At 47.4% G+C, this 17,368-nt stretch overlaps 1 protein-coding gene and 1 pseudogene across 1 annotated transcript; both read left to right on the plus strand.

Annotated features, from left to right (window-relative positions):
* Positions 1-4,338: 4,338 nt before the first annotated feature.
* Positions 4,339-8,590, plus strand: Procr (protein C receptor). Its single transcript, NM_001025733.2, is given in 4 exon segments — positions 4,339-4,532; positions 6,385-6,642; positions 7,434-7,715; positions 7,948-8,590. Coding segments are annotated over 4 exon segments (723 nt in total). The 5' UTR covers positions 4,339-4,465; the 3' UTR covers positions 8,064-8,590.
* An 8,330-nt stretch (positions 8,591-16,920) lies between these two features.
* On the plus strand, positions 16,921-17,368 carry Pomp-ps2 (proteasome maturation protein, pseudogene 2; annotated as a pseudogene).

The raw sequence follows: 17,368 nt of genomic DNA on the forward strand, positions 1-17,368 counted from the left end.
CCTTCTTTCCTCATTTTTTTCTCAGTCTCTCTGTTATATCCACTTATGTGTACAGACCCTGAACCACACTTCAACCTTACTTTCTCTGCAACTTACACTCTCTCAGCAACTTATCCTAACCCCTCAAGTTTCTGTAACTTTCTCTTTATATCTTTTTCTTATCTTAGCCAGATTGGTGGGGCATTTTCCAGCCCCTGGGAGACCCACTCTTGGAGCCTGGCGGTAGACCCGGAGCACTCCCTACCTTCAGGGGTATTCAAGTCAACAGTCAGGAGTGAGGGCCTTCCATCCATGTCTGGAACATTCTTTCTGGCCTCCAGTAGGATTCCGTCTTTCCTCAGTGGTAAAGAAGACCTGTAACAGTTACTAACAAGCATCTCAAGTAGGATGGTGAGAAAACAAGAAGAGAATCTAGAGAATAGAGGTCCACTGAAGAGGACAAATAGCATTTAGTCACACAGCTAAACCAGGAGGCCTTTTTGGGATGTTGTAAAAATAAGCACAAGCTTTGTGCCTGTGAAACAGAAAGGCGAGCAGAGAGGCAGTTGATCTGTTACCAGCCATCTCTCTGGACTTAGATTTTCCCTCAAGGAGTATCTCTCTTCAGTGTCAGCTTGGTGGCTTTGCCTCTCAAGAGACCCAGCCTCCAAACGTCACTAGGCTTCCAGTAAGAACTAATAACAAAAGGATGGAGAGATGGTTAGGACCTGGGTGTTAGATGCCAAGTGACTGACATAAGAATTGTAACTGGTTCACCTGGGACTTTCAGGACCTCAGTAGCAGCCGTTTACCAAACGTCTCACTGGGTTAAAGGCCCATGGAAAAGAAAACATTAATCCTGACCTTGGCCACAGCCAAAGCCTGAATTCTAAATTTTGACTGGCAAAACAAAGTTCTTCACAGTTTGTTGTAGATTCTTTTCAAAACTATTTTAGGGGCTTCCCTGCCCCTCAACCTGGGGCATTTTGACCACAGGGGCAGGGACTAGCTGCTGAGGGGATAGGATCAAAGGCGTGCTCCATGTCAATGATTACTTAACAGGGAAGGTGACTTAATGTTGGAGACCGACTCCTCTCTTGGAATAGGGCCAGCAGATAAGGTAGGCTCCCTTAAAGAACTTCTCTTAATGAACGCTCTCCTTCTGTGAGCAAGTGTTGAAGGTCTGGCCACTGAAGGCAGCAACTGGATTTTTTTTTTTTTCAGGGCCAAAAGTCTCATAAAACGACCAATAACTCCACGCTATTTTTTTGCTGTCAAAGCGTCAACTCCGGCCGGCCTCATCACCTTGAAACTCCTCTTACGCTAACTTGGCCTGAGCTGTGCCACTGCCCACGCGCAGCCTGCCACTTGCTAGCAGGCCTGCATGCTTGCCACCCTCAGCCCCACACTTCCCTCCTCTGCGCTGTCCCTTCCTTAGAAGCTGTGAATGTTTAAGCAACAGGGAGAATTTGTCTTCAGGATCCAAGGTAAAGCTTTCAGGTTCTCGTTAATGCCTGCTTCAGACAGGATCACTCGCTAACCTGGAGTCCTTCATACACAACTGTTAACAGCAGCTAGACTGGACAAGGGGAGCAAAGGGAGGGGCATCTCTCCTTGGGGAGGAGGCTAAGAGAGAAAGATAAAACTCCCTGGCAGAAAACAATTTTTCTCAAGCAAATTATTTTTAACTTCTAAGTTAAGCACCAAGAGGACCAAGTAAAACTCTTTAACGAACAGAACAAATAGTTCCGTAATTAAGTTTCCAGTTATAAAGATCAGAGGAGGAGAAAGGCCAATACTGAAGGGGCTGCATCCCCTTGCCCGGACCCGGGGGAGGCCTATAAGCTCACAAGGGAAAAACAAGAATCGGGCCAGTAGAGGAGTCAGGGGTGAGTGCTCACCGACTTCGCATCCCCTGGGCCGGATCAGAAGTGTCTGCCTCCAGAGGGGCAGAGGATTCAGGAGGTTGGGTACACCATAAGTGCGCAAAGGCATGGCTACTGTGGAGTCAGGCTCTGTGGGGCTCCGAGCCCTGCAGCTTCGGGTACCTGTAGCCGGACACCCACTCCCTGCTTCTTCTTCCAGTGGAGCAGAGATTAGAGGCTGCTGGGGAGGAAATGGGGGATACCAGGGAGGAGCTGGCCATTCAGGAGGAGCAGAGGGTATTGAGGATTTTGAACCAGGTTTTGCCAGACCGAGATGCAAGATTGTTGGTCCGGTGCGCTCTGAAAAACAATAGCTTTAACATCAAGAATCACAGTCAGGGGCTGGGGATTTAGCTCAGTGGTAGAGCACTTACCTAGGAAGCGCAAGGCCCTGGGTTCGGTCCCCAGCTCCGAAAAAAAGAACAAAAAAAAAAAACAAAACAAAAAAAAAAGAATAATCACAGTCAGGTCAAAAGAGCCTGGGGGCGGGGGGGGGGCAGCAAAAATCGGCCACTCAGAGGTGCAGAAAGTCTGTCACTTTCTCTTCTTAACTTCAACTGACATATTATGTGCTCTGTCCCTAACTTCAGTCCAATGATCTAGCGTCAGGCTTAAGGGAGTCATTACTGTCTGTCCCATCGTCACAAAAAACACTAAACAAACAAACAACAGACAACACAAAGAGATCACAATATCCAGACAACAACTGCGGTGCCTAGTCCCAGGCACCAGCCAAAGGCAGTTTCAGAGGCTTCGAAGACGTCTTTGAAGTTTCTCTTCCAAGAGGAACACACTATTGTCTTCTACCCATTAGGAGACCACCAAGCATCCCTGGCTCTCCTGCTGCCCTGAAGCGTCCCCCAGGGCTGCAGTTTGTGGTCCTCCGCACAGCTCCAGAAAGCAGCTGCAAAACCAAAGCGCTTTTCAGATACTAACCAGAACCAGAACAGAAACAGACACAGACAGCGGCCACACACTCAGACACAATTGGGGATCCCCCTTACCTCCAAGAAGGTCTTTGGAGTTGTGAGTGGTCATGAGATCCTGGACGAGCCCCCAAATGAAAGACCAGTGGGGTGGGGAAGACCCCCACTCAAATCTCAAGACGACGCAAACCCCAAGAACTCAAGAGAAACTGGTCTTGATGTAATGAACAAGAGGTGTATTTGAGGAACCAGAGCTCTGGGGACAACACGTATCTCACACAGGAGACAGAGGAGTCGACCCGAGCCCAACTAGGGGAAGGCATTTATAGGGAAAACTACATAGGTAGTTGGCAACAGTCACACAAAGCAAAGCAATTTCACTGGTTTGTTTACATTGGCGCACATGATCTAACTTCAGGCCACCCTGCCTCTTGGATGAGCTGACCCCAACTCTTTTTTCTCAGGACTGGTAAGTCAGGCCTTATCGAGGCCAGATGGCTTATGTTCAGCCAGGCCTTCCTTATCGAGGCAGGATGGTTTATGCTGAGCCAGGCCTTATCGAGGCCAGGTGGTCTATGGCTGGACTACTTCTCCATAACATGTTATGTTATTCTTTTGTGAGGTACACTTGTCCTCACAGCAGGGTCAGTGGGGGATAGTTTAAAATCTTTATTCTTTCAGGAGAATGACATAATGTATGAAAAAAATGCCATAATGAAACCCATTACTGTACATACCAACTTAAAAATGCATAAGACTGGGCATGGTGGCTAATAACTTTAATCCCAGCACTCAGGAGGCAGTTGGAGCTCTGTGAGTTCAAAGCCAGCCTGATAGAGTGAGATCCCGCTTTTTAAAAAAATAAGAAGAAAACGCACAAAGCAAAACGCCCTTATATAAGTGAACACATATTTCAGGAAATATTGCTTACTAAGAATAATGCACCAGGTTTCTTATTCTGTCCTACTAAATTTTTTAAAAACATACTAATCTGTGACGTCATTGCCACCAAATGACTATGACCTGCTCGATGCTGAGATTTCTCTAGATCGTTCCCAAATCTCTGCTACATATTTCTGAGAACCCCTCTCCTCCAATTGGGTAATCCTGTGTACTTAAACTTCTAATAAAATGTAGGCAGCAGTCCTGGAAAGCTAAATTCTATTCCTGGATCTGGCGTCATCACGAAGTACAAACTTTGGGCAAATCCCTACATCTCTCTGGACCTCAGTTTCCCCGTCATCTCTACATTCTCTGAGTTGGCAACATCGAAAGCAGACGCCCCACCCCCTGACTCAGCGGCGACCGGACTTCTCACCAAGCCTTTCTCCCCCTTTTCCGCTCTTCCTCTAGCCTCGGAAGCCAGCGGCGGGAGGAGAAACGGGCAGGTCCAGGCAGGAGGGCCCGCGGCTGGGAGGGGCCGAGGCGAGCCGGCCCCCTAGTAGGAAATGAGACAGAGCGAAGCAACACTTTAAAAGCCCGACTCCCTCTTCCTCCACGCATTCACTGGTCTCTTTCCACCCTTCCCTCTCCCTCCCGCCCTTCCCGGACAGCCGCCCTTCTCTTTCCTAATCAGCAACCTCAGGAGCCCGAGCCTGCCCGGACCCAGGTGGGACCCAGAACTTCAGCTCCAGGATGTTGACGAAGTTTCTGTCGCTGCTGCTGCTGCTGCTGCCTGGCTGCGCCTTTTGTAACTCCGATGGTGAGTTAGGGTCACGGCTCCTTCTTGGGGGGTGTTCTGGGGACTTGGTGTATTGGGGAACTTTGACATGACTTCTAACCCACACAGCTTGGATGTCCACAGCTGCTGGCTTTGGCTCATATTTCAAAGACAGGGTGAGGACGTTCAGTTAACTCTGCAGAGAAGGCTTGGGGGAGGCTGTTGGAAGGGACCTGTAGAGTAAGAATGAGGTGAGGCGACAGGGAGAGTAGTGTCAGTCTAGGGAAGATAGGAAGAGATGGACAGAATAGGGAGACACTAGGAAAGCAGAGACAAGTTTGGGGGTTGAGATGAGGGGGTGAGGGCAGGTAAGGTGGGAGAAGGGAGGCCAAGAGCCAGGGTCAGAAGATCAGGCTGCAGGAAGCTCTTAAACAGAGAGGGGGAATTATCACCAGACACTGTTGATGCCCAGCTCTCCCCCCGCCCCCCGCCCCCCCCAGCCCCACTTCCTATAGCCTCTGTCTCTCCCTCAGAGAGACAGAATTTAGAGCGCCTACTGTACTTTATACACACATTGACTCGTTTATCCGTGGTGAGCAATATTTTCATACTGATCTTACAGAGGGGAAAACCTGGTCACAGGACAGTTAAAGGTCATTGCTAAGGTTACTGACATATCCACACTTGCAAACACAGAAAGCAACTTCTCAAACTCAACAGGGTGGGAGGTAGGAGGGGGTTACAATGTCAACATGGCCAAGGCCCTTTCCTGGGCATTGAAGACAGATAATCAAACCCAGCTTCCATAGAGATTTGCCACGCAGAGCAAAGGCAGCAGAGTAACCCGGACAAGCTCTTCACATGGTGGCCGAAAGTTGGCATGAGGAACTCCAAGCCATTTGGTAAAACTGAACACGGAGATTCATCAGAAAATGAAACTTGCTGTGGATCTCAAGCTGGGGCCAGACCCTGAGATCTGTCCTGTGGACAGATGTCCTATGGGGAGGCAATGACTTCAGATAGGCAGGCAGGTTGACTTCAGCTACCAGGATTCAAATTGTGGTTTGCTTTACTATCTTGGCCTCAGATTCCCATACACAAGAGGTTAATAATAGTAGCTACCATGTTAAAGCGTTAGGAGGAAGGCATACATACGTTAATAATGTGTGTACAACAGTGCCTAGAGTGTAACAATCACTTCATGGGTAGTAACTGTTATTATGTGGGAGGGGTAGGGCACATCCCAGGAGGGGTTTGAGGGTTTTGGGTCAGATGAAGATCCAGTAAGAAGGGATGAAACTAAGCCCAGTGTGGCGGGGCACAATTTTAATTTCAGCAGCAACACGCAGATCCCTGAATTGGAGGCCATTCTAGTCTACAAAACCGGCTCCGGGATAGCTGGGGCTACACCAAGTAATCCTGTCTCGAAAAACAAAGCAAGGGGTTGAGGATTTAGCTCAGTAGTAGAGTGCTTGCCTAGCAAGCCCAAGGCCCTGGGTTCGGTCCCCAGCTCCGAAAAAAAAGAAAAAAGAAAAAGAAAGCAAAAGGATGAAATTGAGGAATGTGGCCCTCCAGGGGATGACAGGAGAGGACACAGGGACTGGAGTTGGGACCTTATTAGAGGCCAGAGTTTGACAGGCTGACGGTGTGGACTGGAAAGCACGGAGAAAAGCCTTTTCCGATTGCAGACCTCAGTTTCCTCATCTGTAAAGCAAACATAATAACACCCCCTTCCTGGAGAAGTTATTGTAAGCATCAAATGGAAGGGCAGGTGGGCGAGCGCTTTATAGGGTCGAGAAGTGGGCGGCAGGCCTCTGGGTAGGGGGTTATTATCTCCGGCTGTCAGCTACCGCTCTCCTCGCTGGCGGTCCTGACGCGCTGACTCTGCCCTCAGGCTCCCAAAGCCTGCACATGCTCCAGATCTCCTACTTCCCAGACCCCTATCATGGGAGGCATCAGGGCAACGCCTCTCTGGGAAAACTCCTGACACACACGCTGGAAGGCCCGAGCAACAACGTCACCATTCTCCAGCTCCAGGACTGGCAGGATCCGGATAGCTGGGCGCGCACAGAGAGTGGCCTGAAGATCTACCTGTCCCAGTTCAACAGCCTGGTGCAGTTGATCTATCGCGAGCGCAAGAACGACGTGGTCTGTGAGTTGGGGCGCCTGGTTGAGGCTGGTGGGGGCTATGGAGGATAAGAGGGCCTGAGGAGGCTTGTGGCAAAGCTTGGGCACTAAGGCTAAGGTTCTAGGCAGCAGGATTTTTGTGAGGGAGTGGGGTGGGCGTGGTCTGTGGGGCTCTGACCCGTGGAGATTGTTCTGTGAGAGAAAAGCGATATCCTAACTGTAAGAAGCCTCTAAGTAATGGATGACAGGTAGGTAGGTAGGTAGGTAGATAGATAGATAGATAGATAGATAGATAGATAGATAGATAGAAACAGATCAATTGATCAGATACTTTTTGGGGTCGGTGTGGCCTCTTGGAGCAGACCTGCTTTGGGACCCTGTCCCTCATCTCCTCTGACCCCCAAAATTTCACTGAAAGTTCTGCCAACTCCTTTCCCTCATAGGGCCCTACCCTTCCCTTCATACAGCCTGAAGCACTTTGCCCGTAGCCTCTGACCACCTCTTCTCATAGATGTTGGTGGGTCTGTCCATAGCTCTCTCACAACCCCAGTTCCTGTCAACAACTGGATCTCTTGTCTCTTGTCCAGGACACCACGCCTTCTCTGCTCCTTTCTCCCACAGTCCTGTGCTTTCTTCATGGCTCCTTTTTACACAGGCTCCAACAATCTAACCCCAGCACTTTCCAGACAGACCTTCTCCTCTGTCCTCGGCAGCCCTTCCTTCTCCCTTCCACAGTCCCTTTGCCCCTGGTGAACGTCCCCCAACACCTGGCACCGTCTCAAGCAAACACAGAGCTGTCTCTCCCCCTCTCCATAGTTCCTCTGACTGTTAGCTGCTCCGTGGGCTGTGAGCTGCCGCCAGAGGAGGGCTCTGAACCCCATGTCTTCTTTGATGTGGCTGTGAATGGAAGTGCCTTCGTAAGTTTCCAGCCAAAGACTGCCATATGGGTGACAGGCTCCCAGGAGCCCTCCGAAGCCATCAACTTCACCCTGAAGCAACTCAATACCTACAATCGGACTCGGTATGAACTGCAGGAATTTCTGCAGGACACCTGTGTGCAGTACCTGGAGAACCACATCACCACGCAAAACACCAAAGGTGTGAGGGGATTCTGGCCCCACGTGTGTGTTGGGGAAGGGGTGACTTCCAGGCAAATGAAGGGACACGAGGGACCCCGTGAGCAACAAAAGGAGGGGGCTGGAGATTCAGGAGAGGATACACCCACAAAGCTTAAGTCACTGGGTGACTTCCTTTGAACATATAGATGCCTTGGGCTTCAACCCAAACTTTAGGAATATGGTTTTAAACTCACTCTCTGTCTGTTCTGCAGGGAGCCAAACAGGCCGCTCTTATACTTCACTGGTCCTGGGTATCCTGATGGGCTGTTTCATAATCGCTAGTGTGGCCGTGGGCATCTTCCTGTGCACGGGTGGACGGCGTTGCTAATTTTTCTCCAGGTTCCTCAGAGAAAGGGCTGGACTGGTGGGAGCTGGTATGGGAAGGTCAAATGAAGCCAAACAGACTCCCCCAGCGGGCCACCATATCTCAGGAGGTTAGAGCAACAGCTCCAGCATCTGCCTACGAAGAATGTGAGGAAGGGATATGAGGAGGTTATGTAGACAAAATAACCGGTTTGCAAAGGACTCGAGAACATGCATGCTTTGGGTAGCTGGTCTGAGAAGTGGGTGTTTATCTGTGAAAATGAGATCATAGACTTGGGGGGAGGCCAGGAGGTCTGCGACCTCCCGGAATGGGCAGATTTACTGTAGGCATTCAAAACATCTAACTAAAATAAAAGGAATTGTCTGTCACCAAAATAAAACATTTAATGTATCCAGGTGTGTCCAACTTGGGAAGGGACACTGGTATGATAGGGAAGAAAGAACCATAGAAATGTCACAGTTGTAAGATTAATTAATATTGGAAGCAGTTAATTAATAATTAAATATTAAAATTTCTTATTTATGTAAAAAGTGTAATTATGTCCTCTATTTTATTAAAACTTCTGAAAAAAGTATAGCCTATACCCTTTGCTCTGTTTCCTCATCTGTCAGTCACTTGGTAACCAGAGGCAGGGTGGTCTCTCTATGAAGTGTTCACAGGTCCCCAGTAGGCTGGCACCATTAGCTGTGGTGTGTGCCTCGTTTGACTCTGTGAGCTGGAGACTCTCTTTACACTGCTCTGTGATTCATACAAACTGTTCTGGAACATTCTCAACCCTTTGCTCCGTTCACCTTGGAGATGTGTTTTCCTTAAAATGCCCCCTCCACCCCTTTTTGGCTGTGCTTTGACTTGCAGGATTTTAAATATCTACTTCTGGTGTTCTCTGTGAAGAAACAATACAATTTAATATTTAAGAGCACGTATTCAGGGCTGGAGAGATGACTCAATAGTTAAGAAAGCTTGCTGCTGGGGTTGGGGATTTAGCTCAGTGGTAGAGCGCTTGCCTAGCAAGCGCAAGGCCCTGGGTTCGGTCCCCAGCTCTGAAAAAAAGAAAAAAAAAAAGAAAAAAAAAAGAGAGCTTGCTGCTCTTACAAAAGACCAGAGTTGGGCTGGAGAGATGGCTCAGTGGTTAAGAGCACTGTCTGCTCTTCCAGAGGTCCTGAGTTCAATTCCCAGCAACCACATGGTGGCTCGCAGCCATCTGTAATGGGATCCAATGCCCTCTTCTGGTGTGCATGAAGACAGCGACAGTGTACTTATATATAATAAATGAAAAAGATGTTAAAAACAAAAAAGATCAGAGTTGGATTGCCAGCACCCATGTCAGGCTTAGAACTGCCTAGTGCCAAGGGATCTGGCGCCCTCTTCTGGCCTCCTGGAGCACTGGCAACACACACGCAGAGAGGCACACATGCACTACATTTTTTTTTTTTAATTTTAAAAACATTTTTGTTGGGGGGGGGGGCATTCCCGGTAGAGTTTCTTCGTATAGCCCTAGCTGTCCTAGAACTTGCTCTGTAGACCAGGCTGGCCTCGAACTCAGAAACCCACCTGCTTCTGCCTCTTGAGGGCTGAGACTAAAGGCGTGTACCACCCTGGGTTTAAGAACATTTAAAATGAGACTTCAGTTTTAAATCTTGGAGCCAGGTGTTGGGGATTTAGCTCAGTGGTAGAGCGCTTGCCTAGCAAGCGCAAGGCCCTGGGTTCGGTCCCCACCTCCGAAAAATAGAAAAAAAAAAAACTTTAAATCTTGGAGCCAGGTACTTAGTGTCTCCAAATGTTTACTCCCTTCATGCACAAAAGGAATAATAAAATATACAAGAAGGATGAACAAAGACACCTACCTCAAACAGACCTTACGGGTGTTAGGTAAAACCAATACAAGGAGAATAATACATGTATGATTCAGGAATACAGCTGAGGCCATTGCTACAAATCCCACATTAGCACTAATTTTCCCCAGGGGACCAAGGCTGCAAGGCTTTACAAAGGCTAGCAGGCTCCTGGCACTGAACACCGTCCTCCGCCCTGCCCTGGCTCCTTTCATGTATTGTTTGTTTTAGACTGGGTGTTACTATTAGGCCAGGCTGGCCTTGAACCCGTGATCCTTCTTCCTCAGCACCCCCAAGCTGTGGATTATAAGAATGCCTATTGTACCCAGTTCCCCTTGGACATCTTAATATCTTGAGGCTATTCAGAATCAACATAGGAGAAATTACCTTCTTTTTCCTCTCTCCTGTGATTTAATAGCTGTCCGTGGGTAAAAGGAATACATCCGCACAGTATCAATGAAGCGACCTCGGTGGTAAGCTCTATTGACTTACTTTCCTCTACAAAATACAAAAGCTATCATATCCGTTCTCTCCTTCCTGCCCTTCCTTTTCCTCTGTGGGAGGCACAGAGGTGTACCCACTTAGCTCAACCTCCAGAGGGGCTTGCCATTCAGGGAGTCCATCCAGCAGGGGACCCCAAGTTACTTCAGTTCCCAAGTGACCACCTTAGCTAAGAGAACAGTCAGCACAGGGTATGCCTGTCCTGTGACTGCCCTCCTCCTGTGACTGGATAAGGCAGAGGCATAAACATTCAGCTGTGCCCAATTACTCCAGAGTTCCCTGCCAGGCTGTCTGGGCCTGTGTGGGATCAAAAGGCAATTTGACTTTTTCCTTAACTCCATCCTGCCTCCTCCTCCAGTAAACACCCTGCATCTCCAACCCTTTCTCCGAATCTGATTCCAGAAAATTCAAAACCCAGCACGCATGTACACCTGCCCCCCAACCCCCGCTCTTGTGTGTGTGTGTGTGTGAGTGTGTCTGCCCCCACCCCCCACTCTTCCGAAATTGAGAAATGACCACAGTCGCTTTTAATCAGGTCATGGCAATAACTTCCTCCTAGATTCTCCCTTGTCTGTGTATATATATATATATATATATATATTTTATATATATATATTTTTTCCCCTCTGTTCTAATTGATCGCATGCTCGGCAGTAAAAGAAAAAGCAAAGACCTGAAAAGTCTGTGTCATTCCTGTGGTAGCTCACAACCATCTGTGATAGGATCCAACGTCCTCTCCTGGTGTGTCTGAAGAGAGTGACAATGTACTCACATAGGTAAAATAAATACATACATCTTTTTCTTCAAGTCATTATTTGTGGAATTTTTTTTCTTTTTTTTTTTTTTTTCGGAGCTGGGGACCGAACCCAGGGCCTTGTGCTTGCTAGGCAAGCACTCTACCACTGAGCTAAATCCCCAACCCCTCAAGTCCTTTTTAAAAAAATAATTGAAAAGAAGAATAACTGGGGCTGGAGAGATGGCTCAGCAGTTAAGAGCACTGGCTGCTCTTCCAGAGATCCTGAGTTCAATTCCCCACAACCACATGGTGGCTCACAACCATCTGTAATGGGATCTGATGCCCTCTTCTTGTGTGTCTGAAGACAGCTACAGTGTGTACTCATTATACATAGAATAAATGAATAATTCTTTAAAAGAAGAAGAGGAAGAGGAAGAGCTAAAGGGCTTTGCTAGGAGTGGAGACTTCCACCTTTAACCCCCAGCATTCAGAGGGCACTACCAGGTTCTCTGTGAGTTCAAGTCCAGCCTGACCTACATAGCAAGCCCTAGACCAGCTGTGGCCACATAGTTGTACATTTCCTGTCTCGGGGTGGAACGAAGGATTTGAACAGTCACTTCTCAAAATAAATTTACACACACACGCACACACACACACGTGCACACACACACACCCCGGTGGCTAATAAACACATGAAATGACACTCAGCACTTACTAAGGAAAGGCAAACCAAATCTATGTGATGGAATTTGCTCCCATTGGTAATAGCCATAACGTGTTGGTAAGAACATTTGAAAGATCAGAAACCGCACACCTTCCAGGTAAGAACATAAGATATTACAGACCGCTTTCTGTTTTTGTTTGGGGACTGGGCTTCTTTGATTTCAGCAGAAGCAGAAGATCTCTATGAGTTCGAGGGCAGCCTGGTCTACATAGTAAGGTCCAGGACAGCCAGGATTACATACAGAGAGAGAGAAAGTTCTTCAAAAAAGTATTTGGCCAGTCTACAATATTAAGACCCTGTTTCAGAAAAAAAATATATGTATAATATAACTCAGAAACTTCACTCTTGATATTTACCCAAAAGAATTTAAAAATATGTGTACATGAATAGTGATACATAAATGTCACAGTGCTATTGTTCACCTTAGCTGTAAGGTAAGAACAACATAGACTACTGCTGCTATATCTTGATATGGGAGGTGCCAAGAGTCACGGGGTGTAGATGTAATAAATTATCTTTGAGGCTATCTGAATTCATTTTCTGTTGCTGTAACAAAATCTCCAGGGCTGGGTAATTTATAAGGAAAAGAGGTTTACTAAGCTCACAGTTTTGGAGGCTGGAGGTCCCAAATCCAGCAGCCTCTTCTTACACAACGAAGGTCCTTTTGACTGTGTCATGACATGGTACATGCCATCACGTGGCAGGAGTGTGTGCTGGGGGTAGGGTTGGGGTGGGGTGGGGCTGCAAGAGACTGGCATGATCCCTTCCTATTCAATGTCAGAACCGGGTTACCCTCCCACTAGAGCCCCACCTATTAAAGGTTTCTTTATCTTCCAATTGCACAGGTAGAAACTAAGTTTTAACATGTGTATTGGCAAGGGATTCCACGAGGGTTCTCGGTGCCTTTGCATCCATATCCAGAAGCAGAAGGAAAAGGATTGGAAATGGGGGGGCCGAGAGGAAGAAGGCTTGCTCCCTCACTTTCTGGAGACTCCACAGAGAGAAGGATGACTGGAAACACAGCGGACTGCTGAGTCGCTCTCATGGCTGTATGACTATGGCCCAGTCACTGCTGCTCTGTGGGAAGGAGCCTGTGCTCTCTGAGACATCTGCCCCCTCTGATCGTCAGAACTCCAGATGGCTGACATTCGGCAAATCCTACAGGGTCTTTGACATTCCACCCATCTGCAGAGAATGACCTCAGGATGCTTGCCTTAGGTCTGACCACCGACGGCTGAACTACTAGGAGCCCATTTGGAGTTTACATGAGAAATAAACAAAGCCGCAACACATTTAAACAAGTGACTCTCCCAAGAGCATTCTGAAAGCCTCCGTCTGGGTGGCTTGGCCCATAGTCCCCCATTTAACATTAAACAAGAGTTTCTTTATTGTACACATCCTGCCAGGGAGCCTAAGTCTACCTTTCTGTATCCTGTTCCTTCCTTCCTCCCCTCCCTCCCCTTCCTTCCTTCCTTCCTTCCTTCCTTCCTTCCTTCTTTCCTTCTTTCCTTCCTTCTTTCCTTCTTTCCTTTTTCTAAAAACCAGGGCTTCAGTATGTACCTCTGGCATGGTCTGTCCTTTGCTCTGTAGGACCAGGCTGGCCTCAAACTCAAGAGTTCCACCCGAATTTGCCTTCCGAGTGCTGGGATTAAAAGTGCATCATGACACCCGGCACTGTTGGTGGGGTCTATCTTATGGTGAGCATCCTGCTAACAGGTAACGGGGAAGGCAGAAATGGGTAAAACAGGATCCCCGTGAAAGCACTCCTAATCTGGAGGGAGAAGTCCACAAAACCAAGAGCAAAAGTGATTATAACTGCCTTCCCAGGGGAAGGAATCTCAGAAAGCCACACGGGCCGTGACCGCATCAGAGCTTGAAGAAACACAAGGGAAGAAGGGGAGTCCATTGCTGTCCTCTTAGGGAACATCTTCGCTCGTCTCTGCCTAGCACAAGAGTCAGTATGCGCTTGTTGAAAGAATGAGAGATGGCTTTGAACTGGTGGAACAGCACAAAGGAACAAGGAACTAAAGGGCTAGGGAGACGGCTCAGTGGCTACACTCCCACCACACAAGTGTAAGGGCTTGAGCCGGAATCCTCAGAACCCACGAAGCAAGGCAAAAAGAGCAGGCATCTGGAATCCCATTGCTCTTTCAAGGAGTTGTGGGGTGTGGAGGAAAGAGAGTCTTCGGAAGCTAGCCTAGTGTACACAGCAGCAAAAATAACAACAAACAAACAAACAAAACCCAGACAGTATCTCACACACGATAAAGAACCAGGATCTTTGATCTTCATTCTAGCACCCTGGCACATCAATACTCACAGACAGACAGACAGACAGACAGATATCATACACATAGGAGAAAGAGGGGGGAAGGTAAACCAAACCTTTGGAGGAAAATGAAAATGTAAATCATTATGTTAAGCGGAATAGACCAGATTCAAAACTACAAGTGCAAGAAACAGAAGTGAGTGGAGGGGAAGAAAAGGAAGTGGGGGGAGAGGAAGGAGGAGGGGAGAGGAGAAGGAGGGGAAGGAGGAGGAGGAAAAGAGGGAGGAGGACAGTTCCCCTTACAGTGGCAATGTATGTATGGCTTCTGTGCCTTCGGGTCGGTACAAACAGAGCAGGAGGTAAAAGGACAGTAAGAATGCTATGCTAAGGGCCACACTAAGTTCTGCAGCTGACAGTTAACTACTTCCTCCCTTCATCTTTATATCCACAGTACCGGGGACAGTGCCAGAGACCGAGACAACAAGTGCTGAAAACTTCTGAGAAGGAAGTTATTCCTCTCAACCAATATTATCCCTCATCTATTTCACTTTGAGACAGCATCTCACTATGTACCCAGGCATTAGCCTGAAACTGGCTGTGTCGCCCAGGCTGGCCTTGAACTCACAGACCTACATCTGCCTCCACCTCCCAAGTTCTGGGATCAAAGGCTCATGCCTACGCTTGGCTAACTCCTCACTTGCATAATTAATTTATGCTCGGAGAAGTCCATTTCTTCCGGTATCTCACTTCACATTTTATTGCTATATCAAGCATGTTTGTAAGGACTAGAGGGCAGGTCTCATCCTCGTTACCCAAAGTCACTGCTTCTCTCGGTTCTCTGAAGCTATTCTTCTTGTGTCCAGCAATCAAAACTCTATCTCCTCTTGTCTCTCTTGTTGGAGGCTACAGACTGCTGTTAGTCTGTGAGATGCCAGGCCTCCGGGGACTTCTCCCTCTACCTCACCCTTACCCAGGACTTCTATATCCCCCTACCCCCACAACAGATGTGCTGCGTGGTTGTGGTGTGCTGTGTAATTCCAGCCTGCAGGAGGCAGAAGCAGGCAGAGCTCTCTGAGTTCAAGGCCAGTCTGGAATAGTGAGCCAGTTCCAGGACAGCCAGGGCTACAGAGAAAGACTCTGTGTCAAAACAAAACAAAACAAAACAAAACAAAACAAAACAAAAAAACAAAAAAACAAAAACAAAAACAAAACAAAAACAAAAAAACAAAAAACAAAAACCCACAAAAAGCAAACAATCAAACAAACAAACAAACAAACAAACAAAAAACCCAAAACAACAACAAAACAAAACAAAACAAAAGATGAACCTTGCAAATGCAGGAGCATCTTTACCTCAAGGCAGGGTCCTCACGTGCCATGGAGCAGATCTCTATCCAATTGGTGAAACCCTTTTTTTTTTTTTTTTGGACAGATCACACTTTGTAACCTTGGCTAGCCTGGAACTTATTATGTAGACCAGGCTGGACTCCAACTTGAACATACAATAATCCACCGGCCTCTGCCTCCTGAGTGCTGGGACACCAACTTTCTCTACAGTGCTCTTCTCCATAACTGTCAGCTTTGATTTTTCCTTTCATGAGTTTACAACCCTTTCCCAGAAACGCAAAACCCTTTATTTTCTCATCTCTCACTTTTCGACATGTGTGTTCCTCTCTGTAAAACAAAAGTTCTACGTTTTCGTTTCCTACTTTCTTTCAATCTGCCCCTTGGTTTCTTACTTCTCGCACTTGCGAGTGAATCAGTTCGGGGACTTCACGCGGCCTGCAACGCTGTCATGCCGAGAATGGGCAGCGAGGATGGAGAGTTCTGAGAAACAGAATTAAAAGTCAGCTTAATGTCATTTTCTGACAGCAATTCAGCAACGGGACTGGGCTGCTTCACGTAATTAAACATAGGAAATACTTCAAATTCTGGCATCTGGAAATGTGCGTCCACATGTTTCTAGACACAGTCATCCAGTTTACAAATCTTCTGTGGGTTTGACATCCTCCAAGGGCGAGGCCTTTTTTGTCAGCTTTCATTCAGAAGGCGGAGGCTCTCTGATCTCTGTGAGTTCAAGGCCAGCTTGACCTACGTAGCAAGTTCTAGGCCAGGAGTACTATCTGATGAGACCCTATCTCAGAAAATAAAGAAAAGGGAATCTCCTTTAATTTCAAGCATGTGATATTTTACTCGTCATCTTTCAATTCTGAAGGAAAAACAATAGTAAGCTTGTCTTCTTTTTTTTTTTTTTTTTCGGAGCAGGGGACCGAACCCAGGGCCTCGCGCTTCCTGGGCAAGCGCTCTACCACTGAGCTAAATCCCCAACCCCTAAGCTTGTCTTCTTTAAAAGATGGATTTTTCTCCACTAATGACCAATAACTCTTTTAAGGAACAAAAATGAAATAAACATCAAGGAGGAAAATTTAAAATTCCTAGAACCAAGTGAAAATGGAAACACAAGCTGACAGAATCTTTGGGATCCGGTTAAGAGCATTCTAGAAGGAGCACCTGAAGCCCCGAGTACACACTTCCAGCAAACACCTGACAGGATCTCAAGGAAATAAGACGATCCTACAGGTCTATGAGAACAAGAACAGGTCCAAGGCAAGAGCAGCAGACGGCGAGACAACGAAGACCAGGGAGCCAGCCATACAACGGGGAAATAAAAGAGCAGTGGCAGAATTGATCAAGCAGAGAAAAAGGAAACCTTTGCAGGAACATTCATTATGCTAAGTGGAAAAGATCAGATTCAAAACTACACGTGCAGGAAGCAGAAGTGAGTGGCTTGGCTGGCCGACTATAGCGGGTTCAGAGGATTTCGCAGAGCTGTTTCCAAGATGAACACCAGAGGCCTTGGGTCGCCACCGCTGAAGGACAGTATTCCATTATGGAGCTCATGATCTTCTCCAGAAAGGGTTTTCTCGTGTGGAAAAAATGAACTTTTGCCCAGTCACCCTCTTGAATTATCAGGAAAAAAAAATCCAGCTCAACCAGGACAAGATGGACTTTTCCACCCTGAGGAACATCCAGGGTGTGTTTGCTCCCCTGAAGTTACAGATGGAGTTCAAGGCAGTGCGGCAGCTCCAGCATCTTCTGTTTCTTCCGAGCTCAAACCTCTCACTGGATATTTTGAGGGGCAATGATGAAACCATTGGCTTTGAGGATATTCTTCACGATCCATCACAAAGTGAACTGATGGGCAAGCCACACTTGATGGTGGGATCTAAGCTGGGCTTGCTGTAA

This window comes from Rattus norvegicus, chromosome 3 (genome assembly GCF_021556685.1).
Source record: "Rattus norvegicus strain SHRSP/BbbUtx chromosome 3, alternate assembly SHRSP_T2T, whole genome shotgun sequence".
Taxonomy (NCBI): Eukaryota; Metazoa; Chordata; class Mammalia; order Rodentia; family Muridae; genus Rattus; species Rattus norvegicus.